Raw genomic sequence first — 17,349 nt, forward strand, 5'->3', positions numbered from 1 at the left:
GTGATTGTGGAGAGGTATAAGACATAAGAGCAGGATGACACTAGCTCTGGGCTTAGGAGAGTAGGACTGTGGCTACACCATTCCCTACTACTTTTGTGCTCTTAAATGTGATTAAGTCCAGTGTGGCCACCTCCAGTGGAGTTAAAGGTTTATGATTTTTGCATCCATCTCCAGTTAGGATCTGTTCCCTTGTATTATGTGCCACCCATCCTGTTATGCATAAGTATTCTTGAGATATTGTCAGTTGAAGGAGCATAAATGTAGTGATAGACTTGTGAACAACCTGGGTGTTAGTAAATGATAATACTTCTTGCAGCTAGGTTTTGTTACTATGATTTGATGTGTGAATCTCTGGGCAGATGTCCATATGGCACAGTTTTCAATTGTGAGTTACAGCTTGAGCATGTAGCCATATAACCACCCCTATGCATGAAATGCTATGAAAGAGCAGTAAATGTGCAATAGGTTGACCGGCAGGGGAATGTTTGTCTTGCGGGGGCCCCACACACAGGTTCGGTTTGGGGCCATACGTTTTGATAGACAATACTAAATATTACCAACTTAATCTGGTGCCAAATCAGCATACATACATCATGAAAAGGCATGTTTTCTATAGGTAATCCAAAAATAGCTGACAACATGAAAAGTGATTGTAACCGCAATAGTAAATGATATCAAACGATTATAAAGGTCTTGAAAGTGGGAACAAAAAATGTATGTGACAAGAAAATGGGTGATTTTGTTAAAGATTTAAATATGCTTTTATGAGACCATTAAATGACTGTTTTATAATTTGATTTTATAATTGGAGTTCCCAAGGTAATATTTTGAACAGTGGATTGGTTTCAGCACTCTGATTCCACTATGTTAGGTTGATTGTTGACTCAACATATTGATTGCGCAGTTTCATTCATAGTAGGAAATGGGGCTGGTATTATGTCTAGATTAGGACAATTATTATCAGGATCAATGATTATCAGGACAAGTTGATAAGGCTGTTTTAAAAAAAAAAGCATATGGGATCCTGGGCTTTATTAATAGAGGTATAGAGTACAAAAGTGGGGAAGTTATGCCAAACCTTTAGAAAACGCTGGTTAGGCCACAGCTTGGAGTATTGTGTTCAATTTTGGGCACCACACTTTAGAAAGCATGACAAGACTTTAGAGTGGGTGCAAAAGAAATTTACTAGAATGGTACCAGGAATGAGGGACTTCAGTTATGTGGAGAGACTGGAGAAAGTGGGGTTGTTCTCCTTAGAACAGAGAAGGTTAAAGGGAGATTTGTTCAAAATCATGAATGGCTATGATCAAGTAAATAAGGAGAAACTGTTTCCAGTGACCAGAGGACACAGATTTAAGGTGATTAACAAACAAGCCAGAAGCGACATGAGGAAACATTTTTTTACGCAGCGAGTAGGTTAATGATCTGGAATGCACTGTCTGAAAGGGTGGTGGAAGCAGATTCAATAATACCTTTCAAAGGGGAATTAGATAAATACTTGAAGGGAAAAAATTTATAGGGCTATGGGGAAAGAGCAGGAAAATAGGATTAATTGGATAGCTCTTTCAAAGAGCTGGCACAGGCACGATGGGCCAAATGGCCTCCTCCTGTGCTGTACCTGCTATGATATCGGGTTCAGAATTCCTTTATTCTAACCACCATTTTGGTTTCTGAATAAATGTAAGCATTTGGAGCCAGTTTGCTACCATTTGAAGACTAGGTCTGATTCTTGGACAGATTCTGCCAGTTTGAGTTAAGAACCTGCACAGCTTTCTACACTGATCCTGCAAACACAGATCTGCCTCCCATGTACGCTCTCCACGATTTCCCTCTCTGTCCTTCCTCTCCTCTAATTGACCCTCGCATCTTCTTTGTGGAAAGATAACACACTGTCACCAAATCACAGTTAGACACAGCATCTGTCTGTCGGGGCAAGTCAGCGCATTGCTACAATGGATTGGATGCTTGGGCTGCCCGTGTAAAAGCAGCCAGTGGATCTTCTCCCTACCCTCCCAGCTAATATGGCAGGGTGATTGAGACTAACGGTAATAGTGCTCCAGTAGAAGGTAAACGGAGAGTTGGGACAGAGCCATTTTCATTATGATCGGCTTCCGTTTATGGATTGGAAACAGTTCTCCAGTTCCTAGAATAACATATGTGAGTGCCACGGGCCCCTGACTAACTCGGGGTTCCATCCAATTGTACAAGTTGCATGGACCTAACACCGCTCCTATTTAGAGGCAAAACTTTGTAACGTCAATCTTGAGCTAGATACCTGGTACTTGGCACTTTTGGACCATCTTACCTTGCCAGGTTTCTTAAAAGTATGTCATCTCTTTCTGCACTATTCTGGGTTCTACAAGTACGGCACAAGTGTTGAGCCTAGCCATCCTACCAGTCATGATGTACTATCAATGTATGGGAAGTGCCATAAAATGCCAATCCATCTCTCGTCCAGCAGCATGTTCACTGTGCTAACTGTCAAATGGGGTCGGTTCCCTTGCTTTTGGACTACCACTCTTCACACATCCACCCACAGTGTAGTTTTGGAAAACTGTTTTAAAGGCTGAAAGAATTTTGCCTCCTGTGTGGCCACTTAACTAGTCGGCGCACCTCTTTAAATCTTCACAGCCACTCAAACGAGGTTAAATCTCCTTGCTCAATATGTGCTTTGCGGCGAGATAGATATGGTGCTAGCAACACTGCATTGGGATCACGTAATCATTTCTATATCCCATCTGTCTATAAAAAGGCATCTAATTCCCTCTTCACTATATTTTGTACAATTCATTATTGTGGCCCTCCTTGGAAACATTTTATACCTCTATTACAGAATGCAAAAGATCTGCATTACTTCGAATATCTTAATATTTACTTGGTGTTCTGCAGGATTTGAAGCCATAGTGAACATTTGCCTTGATCAACTTAGTTAACCTGTTCAAGGTGACCTAATTTAAGTTTTCAAATTTGTGAAGTCTGTTTTTCCAACTCTGAATTTTTTGTTAAAAGCTATCATAACTTGAATTCTTAATACCTGAAACATCTTCGTTCCTTGCCTTTGTATCCTCTTGAGCAATAATCTTTAACACATTTACTAAGAAACGTTTTTTTGGGATCAATATGTTCTTTTTCTTAGGAAATCTGTCGATTTTGTGCTTAATCAGCACATTCCAAAACATCAGCAATTCAATCCAAATAAAAAAATTGCAATATATAGTTTACATGAAAGTGATTAGAGAGAGAAGTGAGGGGAGGGTTTAGGAAGGAGGTTCCAGGGAGTAGGACCATTGTTGCTGGAGAAAAGCCAGCAGTATATAGTCTATATTTAATGTGCTGACCATGAAAAAAGGTACTAAAAGGTTTGGTCCTTTGGAATTCTGTGCTTAGATCAAGTATGAGCTTCCCTGGAGTTGATTGTGCTGTGACAGCCCTATTGTAAAGCAATAGAGCAAGTGTCAAGTGAGCAATCTCTTTGTTGAATGTTGCTAATACTTAAATAACAATGATGTTCTTTTTCAGTTAAATCGAAGTGATAGTGACAGCTCAACATTATCCAAGAGGTCCCCCTTTGTTCGGAATGCCATGGAACGGCGCAGTTTGCGAATGAAAATGGTAAGGAATAAAATAAGAGCATTTCTTATAGGGAAGTAAACCCTTGCCAGTTTTAGAATATTATATCTACATGATATTTTTTTTAATCTAAACAGTTCAGCTATAAAATAAATGCAATATAGTTAATGAATTGTATTGTCAGCTTCTACAACAACATGCATTTATGCAAATGCCTTTAACAGAAAAATATCCCAAAGTATTTCACAGAGGAAGGGAGGAACAGATAATAAACCTTTTGGCGGAGAGTTAGAAGAAGTGACTGAAGGCTTGGTGAAAGAGATGGGTTTTCAGGAGGTTTTTAAAGGTTGTGAGAAATAGGAGAGAGCACTTAGAGAGTAGGGCCAAGACAGCAGAAGATTTTGCCACATGGTGCAGGGATATGCACAGAAGGGCACAATCAGAGGATAGGAAAGGAGACAGGATTGAAAAGATGGAGTGGAGCAAAGCTGTGGATAGATTTGTAGATGAGGATTTTAAATGTAATACTTTGAAGTTTGTAGAGGCTGATGATCTTGAGGCTCTGGAGCAGGGCGTTGGAGAGATCGAATCTGGAGATGATAATCATGTGAATAATGGTTTCAGAAGTACTGGGGGTTATTTGGGGATGAAGATGAGGGATGATACAAAGGTGGAAGAAAGCAGTTTTGGTGATGGATAGGTTGTGGAGCTTGAAATCCTTCTCTGGATTGAACAGGATGCTGAGATTCCACATGGTCTTGTTCAGTCTGAGTGAGGGGCCTGGAAGAGGACAGAGTCAGTGGCTGGAGTTTATTCATGGATTTGTCCAATAACTATTCTTCACACCCTCCTAGACATCTGTTTTGAGTAATTTTATCTGAAGGAACAGATACACTTATTTTGTTGTGTTAACAGAGCCTTGTCCATCAGTAGAACTCTTTGTGTGTCACCCGAATCTGCAGGGGAAGATACAGCAACGTATTAAGTATGTAGCATAAAGTTGCTTTAAGTGTTTTTCATAAGAATCTCACTTTTTGGATAGAATGCTTGGATTTATAATGGAGTAACAATGTGAATATAATAGTATGGGAAGACTTGTGGTGGCAAAGCATTTTGAATGTCCAGTATACTGGGACTCAGTTCTGCTGCCACAGTTTATATATGGGTTCATATTTTCAGTTCCTATTTACAATTCATAACACACTGTGATCACTTATTTTTTAAAAAAACACACAAAAAACTTCCTTTGTAACTGATTTTTTAAGAAGTGGTATTGATGGTGACTGTGACAAAAATTAGGTGTTTTTGTTTAGTTTTGTTTTAATTCAGTCACCGTTTAAAAACACAACTGCAATTCTGATCCTTGTATTATTTCAGTACAATGTTTCAAATCGGTTTTGGCTGGAGAGATGAATAATTCAAACTGTAACAACGCTGTGTGATTGGTTCAGTTTGTATATGACTGGCTGTTCCTTTTTAAATTTGAATGGTGGCTTATTCAAAATCCAGGATTTCCTAGTAACACTATTGCTGACGATAAAAAGAGCTGTTCTTTCAAACCGAAAGAGCCTATTTGAAAATCTCAGATAAGCAATCAATTGAAACTCCTGAAAGGCAGAAAAATCAGTTTGAATTTCCAAGGAACAATTTAGATTAATTAGGCTGCCACAGTGGTAAGAAATTGTAGGAAAAGAAACACTATTATTTAGAAGTTACTTACAAAGGATTAGCTTAGTTCTTAGAACTGCAATCTCTATTTTGTCCACTCAGAGTTAGGCAGGAGAATGTCTTTGGTAGCTATATAACCATATAAGATCACTGTTATTTCTGTGCTTGTTCATCTTCTGAAAAATAAATTTTGCTTGATATTTTAATCTCAGCGAGATCAGATGTGATGCTCTGCTTCCAAAGGCTGGAGTAAGATAATATGACGTCACAGGATAAATCCAGTAACTAAAAGCAATTACCAGATAAGGTTTTGTTGCTCGTTCCCCAGCTATGTTCCTCACCTGAATCTTTAGGCAAAGTTAGACACACTCAATGTTATGGGGAATTGGGACTTGCTCATAAAAGTGATCTAACATACGAGAGCCAAAATAATCTAGGGTAAAAAGATTCGATAAGACTGAAAAATATAACTGTGGCACTTGATCTTTAAATAAAATCAAGATGAAGTAATTATATAAAATACTAGTAATTCTACAGTTAGTCTAATGCCTTTATAGACCTCATTCTTAGGTCTGATCTAAACACTTGTTCTCATTCTATCAGTCCTTGACGATGCAGAAGGGTGTTGTTAGGTTTGCTGGCTTCCAGTTTTTAAGTAAACTGTTAGATCATCATATTTTTCTCTCCAAAGGAGTTCATTCTGTACGGGTAAAAATTGACTTCTTTTCCAGCCTTCAGTCAGAAGGGTGGGATCCGAAAGGCTGATGCGAACCTCTTTGGATTTGGAGTTGGATCTGCAGGCATCGAGGACCAGGCAGAACAGGCTAACTCAGGAGCTGGACGTCTTGAGAGACCTGAAACAGCAAATTGATGAGGCCAAAGCCAGAGGAGAGACAGATCTGCCTCAGTGGGTGAAGGAGGATGAGAGATTTCAGACCCTGCTGAAGCAAGTTGAAAAACAGGTAGTGTACTGTGATGTATTACTTAATGTTCCATTGTATACAGTGGTTAGGTGTAGGAGATGCTTCATAATGTATGTACTGGATAATTCTCTTGTTAATTTAAAATTAAGAGTTGAGCCTTGTAATTCCAAACTGCTGTTTGCAAACCTCTCAATGTTGGAAAAAGGTCCCCAGGTTTTCCCAGCTTATGAATCAGGAGGAAACCAAATTTTGGCCAACTGCAGTTACTTGGCTAACTTATCATGATCACTTCATCATTACAACGGAATCTTTTGAGGAAAAAACAGGATAATGAATACAGCTGGAGATTGTTTTTCCAAGCACGACACAGAAAGGGGTTACATTTTTCTTCACAGAAAACATGCATTTATGGTATTTGAATGCTTGACTATTAACTTTACTATGAGTTTGTAAAAAATTAATTTTAACTACATGCTGTCAAATTAGACTTGAGGTGGCGATTAATTGTAATGCTGAGGTATGACTATAGGAAGTCACAATTTTGTTCTTTCTGTTTTGGATGTTGGGTTTACAGCACGTGTTTCCTTTTGCAACAAAATCTAATTGCTTTGTGCTGCATCTGTTTTGTACAGAAAAATCAAAAGAGCATTAAAAAAATGTGTTTTTTCATTGAACGCTTAGTTACCAAAATATTTGAGATGAAATTAAAAGCTGTTTGATTGGGCAGGGAAGTGAGAGGCCATTTGATGAAACCTCCAGGAATACGTCCAACAAGAGTTGGCAACCCTAATCCATAGTCATAGTATTCCTCCCATCTTGGGTTGTCTTTTGGTATATCTAACCTTGCATGTTTGCCGATATCTAGAAGGTGACTAATTTCCAATTCCTGCCTCTCAGTTCTCGGATATTTGGACTGTTTCATTAAGTATGAGATGCCGTAAACACTTGATGCTATTAGACTAAATTTTCTCAGCCTTTGGGGAAAAAAAATAAGCCTTTTAAAATCTTCCTTTTTCTTGGTTGATTGCCAAGACCCTCTCCTTTTGGGTATCACAAGTAGAATCTTCTGTACTTTGGTTACAAAGTGTTAAAGACCCCCTTCACCTGCCTATTTGGTCAGTAGCCAACCAAGATGACCCATGTCTCAAGGATTCATTTTTAAGTGTCATTAATTTTTTATGGACACTTATCAGGAACTTGTTATGGCCAGAATCCAACCAGTTGATGACAGTCAAGCCATTGGGCAATTATTAATTTCCCTCTTTCTATCACCATACAAGCATGATATTCTTCGTCTTAGTTACAGCTGGTTTCCCTTGGGAGCACTCCTAAGTATTCCTTATCTCATCAGGCAACGTAGTCTAGTCATTAAATAACCCTGGTAATCTGGACTTTTTAGCTCCAGCTATTAATTAGAAACCTCTGCCTTTATACTAAAGTTGCTGTCTGAATTTCCCAGAGATGTTCAATAGCATATTTTTAAAACATCACCTTTTACGTTACTATGTCCATTTTTAGGTCAAGTTTCCTACAATGCAGTAAATACTTAATGACTTTTTTAGTAAGTTGGGTTGCTGTATTTTTCCAACATGATTTCTGCAGTTCATTGAGGACCTCTAGTAGTAGAAACATGATACTGCAGAACCAATATACTTGTAAGATGGGTTTGACTTCAGTATTTTAACAATGTCAGCGTATAAACCAGTATTTACTTAATTTTATTTCATACCAGATGAGTCATAAGTTTTACAATTTTGGTGTTTTAAACAGTTTCAAAACTACAATTTGATCAGTTCTTTGAAACTATTCATTACATATAATTCTGAAAGTTATGAGAAACTCCTTTCTGTTACCAATTTGGATTTGTTGTAATTTTTGCATAGCTCGCAGATAAAAGGTGAAAACTTTGGTGATTTTACTTCATGGCATTTCTCTCACGAAGGTGCTTCTCTTTGAGTTATGTCTGGGTGTGCTACCAATCTCTGACATCTCCCTAATGTGTTTGATATTGTTAGGGATTTTTGATCTCTGACCATTACAGAAAAAGTTGAGCAGAATTATAGAGTAAGAGGTCATTATGATTAACATACAGGTAGCATCAGTGTATTGCGATTTAAAGTCTGTGTTTGAGGAGGTCTAAAACTTGGGAATATTTTGGGATGCTGGGGCGGTGGAGCACTTGAAGGCTGGGAGTAGAAATATTTCAGAGCACCGGGAGGGACTGAGGCATTGCTGCACTCTTGGGGGCTGGAGCCGGGATATGATGGGATCTAGCAGGTGGAAAGTTAGGGTAGGGTGATACGATCTGACTGGGGAGATCTTTGTGGGGGGGAGGGGAATCTGAGGCCTGAGCGAAGTTGGGGGGCTAATGGAGCCATCACCAAGACTGATTTTGCGAGCTTTCAAATGAACCCCATCAATATTAATGAATCATGATGTTTCAAAGGCTGCTGCTTTAAAGCCTGGATTTTTTTTCAAAATGCAATACTCACAGGATAGTTAGAAAATAAATTACCTGATGCCTGCCTAGCAACACTTGCTGTGAGAATGTGGTCAGGGGGGCAGCGGGGGCTGTCTGGGGCTTGGGAGTACTCAATGGAACCAAAATAAGTGATACGTAGACTGGAGCCAGCCAAGGTATAGTGGGGGTCATGCTGTGAGTCATGGTTGCTGCTGGCCAAAACCACCAGCTATTTATACTTCTATTTATAGTGCAGCTCCATTTTGCTCAGTAAGTTCTATCTCTCATTCACACATGCCCCTTTTTCTCACACATTCTAAGGGAGAGGCAATATGTACAATGGCAACTTTGGTACCATATTCCACCCAAAACAAGATACTGGATATTTACAGTCAAATAAGAGAAATGCAGAAGAAAATCATCTTTGGATCGTGTAAATAATCTTGACACAAGTGTAATAATCTAATGCTGCAGCAAGTCTTTTTTTGTATTAAAGTATTTAACAATGGAAGCTGGAACTTCCCTCCGAGGGCCAGCACTAAGGCCATGCATGTACAGTAACCCTAAAGTATTCGGACCCCAAGATCCAGCTCCAGAATCTAAGCTCGAAGAACAAAGCAGATGACATAGAAGGATGAAAAGTAAAATACTGCAAATCCTGGAAACCTGAAACAAAAGTTGTAAAAGCTGTAAATATGAAGCAGATCAGTCAGTATCTTTGGAGAGAACAGACAGTCGACGAAGGATACAAACCTGAAATATTGACTCTGGTCTCTCCACTGATGCTGACTTACATTCTGTATGTTTCCAGCTTTTTCTGTTTTTGTTTCAGATTGTGTAGAGGGCCCGAGGAAAAGGGAAATTGTATAGTTGAAAATTGTTTGAAGGATTGGAGGATGTGATTGGTAAATTTATGGGTTAAGTTCTGTAATTTTTTCCCCCCAGAATTGTATTTTTTATGTTATGTAAAAAAAAGTTACATTATGGGTTGTATAATGGAATGGGTGAGGAACCAACATGTCCAATCGAAGGGCTGAAATTTTTTGTTGAAGGATTTAATTGTTTACTTTTTAGTGATTAGGAAATGTTTTTAAGATATAATGATTTTAACAATGGTTTTTGATGGGTTTTTTAGTGAATGGAGCTGTCCTGTGGACATGTTAGACACTTTCCCCACAGCCCAAGGAAAAGTTGTACACTCTCCATGCTCATTGGACATGCGCCAGACACACATTTTAATTAGGTAGAAATATTTGACAGAAGTATGCCTTTGAGGGGGAAATTAAAGTTTAAAACATTATTCAAGAGAAATCTGTGCACCTTTTTAAAAAAAAAGACAACACAAACCATGGGGTATTTTGTATTCAGAAATACTTCTTTCTCAAGTATGTTGAAAATTAGGGAATTATTGATCAAAATGTTTCGTACAAATATTCACTTGCTAACAATTAGCAGAACTCATTATTTTATTGGAAAGGTCTTTGATTTGTAGATGGAATGTTCTGTGTGGATTACAAGAAAAGAATAACTAAACCTCCAATATTGGCTTGCAAAAATTTTCATCTTTTTCATCCCCATATAATTTTTTTTAAATTAAACTTTTATCCAACAGTGGCTTTGAACTCCTAATTGTAGTCACATTTGCACAGTTTCCAAGTCGCTGTTTTAAAATATGAAATTTCAGCACTTGCCCTTAGCTATTAGGACTCCCCCAATTGCTGTTCTAAAGCCTTTAATGCTCTCCTCTTGCCTTTAGTGGAGCAGCACTCGTGCTGAGAATCCAAAGCTAAGTGCCAAAATGTCCTTTTTTAGTGCTAATCATAAGAAATGTCATGAAAAGGTGACTGTGATTGGGAAAAGAATAATAGCAGAGTGAGTATTTTGGGCAGTACTTGCGGACAAAGCAATTTACCTCTCCGATTGATCCTTTAAAATAACTGAGCGGAAGAATCTGTTTAAGTGCCTTGCTGTATCAAGGAATACTGTGGGCAAGCTGACAGGTCACATCATTCAACTGATCCACTATCCTGCATGCCTATGTATAGTACATCCATTAATACTATTCATCATGGCTTCTGTTACTATTTCTGTCAATACCTTTGTTTCCAGCGTGTAGTGTAGTGGAGGGGTACACTTGAGTACTTTTTAATTTTAGATACAAATGTATGCTCTTCTTTTAGCAGTACATAATCAAGGATATACAACATATCGTAGAATCATACAGCAACTGAGGGAGGCCATTCAGCCTATGGTGCCTTTGCCGGCTCGTTGAAAGAACTATCCAATTAATCCCAATCCCCTCCTCTTTCCCCATAGCCCTGCAAATTTTTCCTTTTCAGGTAACGCTCCTGTGAAGTGCCTTGGGACATTTTGCTACATTAAAGATGCGAGTTATTATAAACGCTCAATGCCCTTTTGAAAGTTACCATTGAATCTGCTTCCACCATTTTATCCGGCAGCAGATTCCAGATCATAACAACTCGCTGTGTAAAATATATTCAAAAAACACTTGCAAGATGCTTTTCCACTTGTCATTTTACCAACAAATGAAAGAAAAGGTTAAAGTACACGTGCATACGCGGTGCGAATATGAATATTAAGATCACGGAGGTGAAATTGGTCTTGGACGGTAGCACAAAACAAAGTCAATGGAAAAGAAAATTGGGTGGAGTGTGAAATGGGCTACTGATTTGCTATTAGCCATTTTGCACTACTGTTCAAGACCAATTTCACTTCCCACATGCTGAAAAACAGTGTCTAAAACTTTGATTTATTTACTGATCAGAAATTAAATTAGCCACATCTGGATTCCTAGAACGATTCTACCCTCAAAATGGTTTTTGTAACTGCATTCTGAGAGAATAGTTTATACTTTTTTGGCTCTGTAAGAAGTGTATATTTTTTTAAAAACCCAATTAAGACAATACTGTTGATTATTAACCATCATATGGGTTTGGTTGAACAGTCTTTGGCTTTCTTTGTAGATTTTTTTTTTAAAAAAGGACAATCCGAGGAAGTGAACTGAATGATTTGTCCATTTAACCTTTTCATGGACTGGTTAAAAGAACATAAGTAGTAAGAGCAGGAGTAGGCCATACGGCCCCTCGAGCCTGCTCCACCATTCAATGAGATCATGGCTGATCTTCAACCTCAACTCCATTTTCCAGCCCGATCCCTATATTCCTTGACTCCCTTACAATCCAAAAATCTATCGATCTCAGCTTTGAATATACTCAACGACTGAGTATCCACAGCCCTCTGGGGTAGAGAATTCCTAAGATTCACAAATCTCTGAGTGAAGAAATTTCTTCTCATCTCAGTCCTAAATGGCTGACCCCTTATCCTGAGACTACGCCCCCTATTTCTCGACTCTCCAGCCAGGGGAAACAGCCTCTCAGCATCTATCCTGTCAAGCCCTCTCAGAACCTTATATATTTCAATGAGATCACCTCTCATTCTTCTAAACTCCAGAGAGTATAGGCCCATTCTACTCAATCTCTCCTCATAGGACAACCCTTTCATCCCAGGAATCAATCTAGTGAACCTTTGTTGCACTGCCTCTAAGGCAAATATCTCTCTCCTTTGCTGAGATCAAAACTGTACACAGTACTCCAGGTGTGGTCCAGACTTCCTTACTCTTACACTCCAATCCCCTTGCAATAAAGGCCAACATACCATTTGCGTTCCTTATTGCTTGCTGTATCTGCATGTTACCATTCTGTGTTTCGTATACAAGGACACCCAAATCCCTCTGAACACCAACATTTAACAGTTTCTCACCGTTTTAAAAAAATTCTGTTTTTCTGTTCTTTCTACCAATGTGAATAACCTCACATTTCCCCACATTATACTCCATCTGCCACCTTCTTGCCCACTCACTTAACCTGTCTATATCCCTTTGCAGACTCTTTACGTCCTCCTCACATTTACTTTCCCACCTAGCTTTGTATCGTCAGCAAACTTGGATACATTACACTCGGTCCCTTCATCTAAGTCATTAATATGGATTGTAAATAGCTGAGGTCCCAGCACTGATCCTTACAGCACCCCACCAGTTACAGCCTGCCAACTTGAAAATGCCTGTTTATTTCTACTCTGTTTTCTGTCCATTAACCAATTATCTATCCATGCTAATATCTTACCCCAACCCCATGATCCCTTATCTTGTGTAACAACCTTTCGTGTGGCACCTTACCGAATGCCTTCTGAAAATCTAAATATACTGCATCCATTGCTTTCCCTTTATCTACCCTGCTCGTTACATCCTCAAAAAGCTCTAATACATTTGTCAAACATGATTTCCCTTTCATAAAACCATGTTGACTCTGCCTAATCATATTATGAAGTGCTGTGTAATCACGTCCTTAATAATGGATTCTAGCATTTTCCTGACGACTGATGTCAGGCTAACTGGCCTGTAGTTCCCTATTTTCTCTCTCCCTCCTTTCTTGAATAGTGGGGTTACATTTGCTACCTTCCAATCCACTGGGACCATTCTAGAATCTAGGGAATTTTGGAAGATCACAACCACTGCATCCACTATTTCTGCAGTCACCTCTTCTAGAACCCTAGGATGTAGGCCATCAGGTCGAGGGAATTTGTCGGGTTTTAGTCCCATTAATTTCTCCAGTACTTTTTCTTTACTAATCTTAATTACTTTAAGTTCCTCTCTCTTAGACCCTTGGTTCCCCACTATTTCTGGTATGTTTTTTGTGTGAAGACAGATACAAAATATTTGTTTATCATCTCTGCCATTTCCTTATTCTTCATTATAATTTTTCCTGTCTCAGCCTCTAAGGGACCCACGTTTACTTTCACAACTCTCTTGCTTTTTACATACTTGTAGAAGCTCTTACAATCTGTTTTTATATTTCTTGCTAATTTGCTCTCTTATTTTATTTTCTCCCTTTGTCAATTTTTAGTCGTCCTTTGCTGGTTTCTAAAACTCTCCCGATCCTCAGGCTTGCTCCTCCTCTTGGCAACATTATAAGCCGCTTCTTTTAATCTAATACTATCCTTAACTTCTTTAGTTAGCCATGGATGGATCACTTTTCCTGTGGAGTTTTTATTTCATAATGGAATGTATTTTCGTTGAGAATTACAAAATATTTCTTTAAATATTCGCCATTGCTTATCTACCGTCATCTTTTAATTTCCCAATCGACCGTAGCCAACTCACCCCTCATACCTATATAATTGACTTTTGGACTTAAGTATGTCACTCTCGAACTCAATATGAAATTCTGTCATATTATGATCACTCTTCCCCAGAGGATCCCTTACTATACGATTACTAATTAATTTTGTCGCATTACACAAGACCAGATCTAAAATAGCCTGTTCCCTGGTTGGTTCCATGATGTATTGTTCTAGGAATCGCCTTGAATGCATTCCATGAACTCGTGCTCCAAACTACTTTTGCCAATTTGATTTGCCCAATCGATTATGAAGATTAAAGTCCCCCACGATTATTGCGTTACCTTTGTTACAAGCTCCTCTTATTTCTTAATTAATACCCTGTCCAACAGTATAACTACTGTTAGGGGGCCTATCAACTACTCCCACCAGTGTTTTCTGCCCCTTGTTATTTCTTATCTCCACCCATACTGATTCTACTTCCTGATCTTCCGAGCCAAGATCCTTTCTCACTACTGTCTTTATGTCATCCTTTATTATCAGGGCTACCCCCCCACACCCCACCCTTTTCCATTTTTGTCTGTCTTTTTGAAAAATCAAGTACCCTGCAATATTTAGTTTCCAACCTTCGTCACCTTGCAACCACATCTCAGCAATGGCTACTAGATCAGACCCATTTATCTCTATTTGTGCCATTAATTCATCTGTCTTGTTCCGAATGCTTTGTGCATTCAGATAAAGTGCCTTTAATTTTAACTAGTTACTATTTTATCCTGATTTGACCTTATTCACTGCACTATTACTGTTAAACTCTCTGTCCCTTCCTGACACACTCTGCTTCGCTTTACCGAAATTGCTACACTGCTCTACGGCCTTGTCTTTTCTCTTTAGATATATAAATTTACCCTTACCTGAACCCTCCCCCCTTTTTTTTTTAAGTTTAAAGCTCTATCTACCGCCCTAGTTGTTCAATTCGCCAGGACACTGGTCCCAGCCCGGTTTAAGTAGAGCCTGTCCCAACAGAACAGCTCCCTCTTTCCCCCAGTACCGGTGCCAGTGCCCTATGAATCGAAACCCCTTCCTCCCACATCACTCTTTGAGGCACGCACTTAACACTCTGATCTGTTTGATTCTATGCCAATTTGCGTGTGGCTCAGGTAGTAATCCAAAGATTATTACCTTTTGAGGTTCTGTTTATTAATTTGGACCCTAGCTCCTCAAACTCCCTCAGCAGAACCTCATTCCTAGTTCTACCTATGTCGTTGGTTCCTACGTGGACGATGACAACTGGATCCTCCCCCTCGTGCTCCAAGTTCTTCTCCAGCCGTGAGGAGATATCGTTAACCCTGGCACCGGTCAGGCAACACAGCCTTCAGGATTCCCGGTCGCTGCTGCAGAGAACAGTTTCTATCCCCCTGAACTTCTATACTATCCCCTACCACCACCACATTCCTTTTTACTCCCCCCACTTGACTGGCCGCCTGTACAATGGTGCCATGGTCCAATTGCCCATCCTCCCTGCAGTCTTTGTTCTCATCCACACAGGTAGCAAGTACCTCGTACCTGTTGGACAAGGTCAAAGGCTGAGGCTCCTCCATCACTGCATCCGTGGTCCCCATACCTGACTGAGTCACCGTCACATCCTCCTGTCCCTGACCAAATCTAAACTACTACCTAACCTTTGGGATGTGACTGCCTCCTGGATCAAAGTGTCCAGATAACTCTTTCCCCCTCCCTCATGCATCGCAATGTCTGCAGCTCGGACTCCAGCTTAACAACTCTGAGCCGAAGTTCCTCGAGTTGCAGACACGTACTGCAGATGTGGTTGCTCGGGATCTCGCTAGTCTCCACCAACTCCCACATCCTGCAGTTACGACACACCACCTGCCCTGCCATCCCTATCTAACCTTGTTTTATATATTTAATTAATCAATTTTTTTATGTAATTAAATGACTTTGTTTATTTTTAGTTTTTTTTTAAAAATAATTAATTTATCTAATTTAAACTAGTTTCCCACTCATTTTAACTGTTTAGTTTTTAGGCTTTTCAACTAACACCAACAGACAAACCACTAAAGACACTAACCACTAAACACTAAAAACACTTACCAATAAACTAAATACCAACACTGATTTCCCCTCTGCGCTCCTCTGTGACATCACTTTTATTGATCCTTCAGGTCCGCGCTCTCCGCGGACCCAAGCGCATTTTATTGATCCTTCAGGTCTGCTCTCGCCATGCCTTTTATTGATCCTGCTGTGTTATTTAGACTGATTTCAATAATTCAGAATTACTGTTTGACTTTAGCTGTGAATAAACATGTTTTAGTATTTTGCCAAAGTGTCCAGTACCACTAATGCTAACAGTTCTCTGAAGCAACATGGACATGTTATGGAAGGAACCGGTCAATTTGCCCAGGGCATGATGTTCCAAATTGCTTTGCGTGCAAGGCCGGTTCAGAGAAAGTGTGAGGTTATCTGTGGACGTTGCCTTTTTGTTGGTTGAGAAAAAATATAAGTATAAAGAGAAGTCAAAATCATAACCTACATTATTTATATTAAAGTTCTGGTCTATGGATTCTTTGGGATACAGTTTTCCCATAGGATTGTTTCTTGTACTATTTACTGGATAGTTTTTTTTTTAACTTTAAGAACATTTTTATTTCACCCAACTGGAATAACATGGTTAACAGAAACCATGGAGAATTGCTGCTAACTCGGATTTTCATACAAATGAGCTTTACGATTGTTGGATCTTTCTCATGCAAATGCTATGTAACTGGGTTCACATTTATTTTTTGAAAAGATCTCCTTGATGGGAATCTACTGTGTAACTTCCATTGATATAATGCAGCTCAATGTAAGCAAAGCAAGTTTAGAAAGTACTATTTTCTCATTACATCAGGCAGAGCAAACAAAAGAACAACAGAAACAAGAGAGCAAAGTTCAAAGGCTTATGAAGAAAACATCTAAAGAGATGCACAAGTTACGAGAACAGAGTCACAAAGAGCCCCTGGAGATGCAGTCATTCTGGTGAGTTTTAAGTAGCACAGTGGAAAATGTTTCACCTGCTGCATTGAACAGTTGTGTTTTTCTCCCCTCCTTTTTTTCAGGTTAATTTCTTTCTCCTTCCCCATATCTTTCCAGGCTACAGATCAACTAGGGCTGAAGCCCCTAGCACTGTTTTGTACTAGCAGTTAAGAGATGCATAAGTATAACTCAATAATTAAATTCCCTTGACTTTTTTTCCTTCTGATTTTCCCCCTCCACTTCCTCGTAAGCAGTGCCAGGTTCTGCTTAGTGCCTTTCCACAGCTGCATGGCAAAGATTACCAGCTCATTAATATGGCAGAGTCAGGATGTGAACCCATATCCCTTCACTCTTTGGCAGCATGTGTTGAAGCAGCACCTGTTTTCGTTCACTTTCAAACTCTTCTGTGACAGGTGCTTGAAAGAGAGAGTGTGTGCTGAGCTGTTGTTGTTCCTAATCTGTTAAATCCATATTTGTAATCTATATGAGGAGGGTATCAAATATTCTACTAACAATACTTGGTTTAATGTGAACTAGACTTTTGATTGTGATTTGTGGTTT

The 17,349-nt window shown here is 39.2% G+C and overlaps 1 protein-coding gene across 1 annotated transcript in view; it reads left to right on the top strand.

Moving 5' to 3' along the window:
- Positions 1 to 17,349, top strand: part of wwc1 (WW and C2 domain containing 1) — a 121,817-nt gene that overhangs the window by 94,765 nt on the left and 9,703 nt on the right. Inside the window, exons 20-22 of the mRNA XM_067996101.1 lie at positions 3,520 to 3,612; positions 5,970 to 6,200; positions 16,664 to 16,791. Of these exons, the coding sequence (XP_067852202.1) occupies positions 3,520 to 3,612; positions 5,970 to 6,200; positions 16,664 to 16,791 (452 nt within the window). The remainder of the gene's footprint in view (positions 1 to 3,519; positions 3,613 to 5,969; positions 6,201 to 16,663; positions 16,792 to 17,349) is intronic.

This window comes from Heptranchias perlo, chromosome 14 (assembly GCF_035084215.1).
Source record: "Heptranchias perlo isolate sHepPer1 chromosome 14, sHepPer1.hap1, whole genome shotgun sequence".
Lineage (NCBI taxonomy): Eukaryota > Metazoa > Chordata > Chondrichthyes > Hexanchiformes > Hexanchidae > Heptranchias > Heptranchias perlo.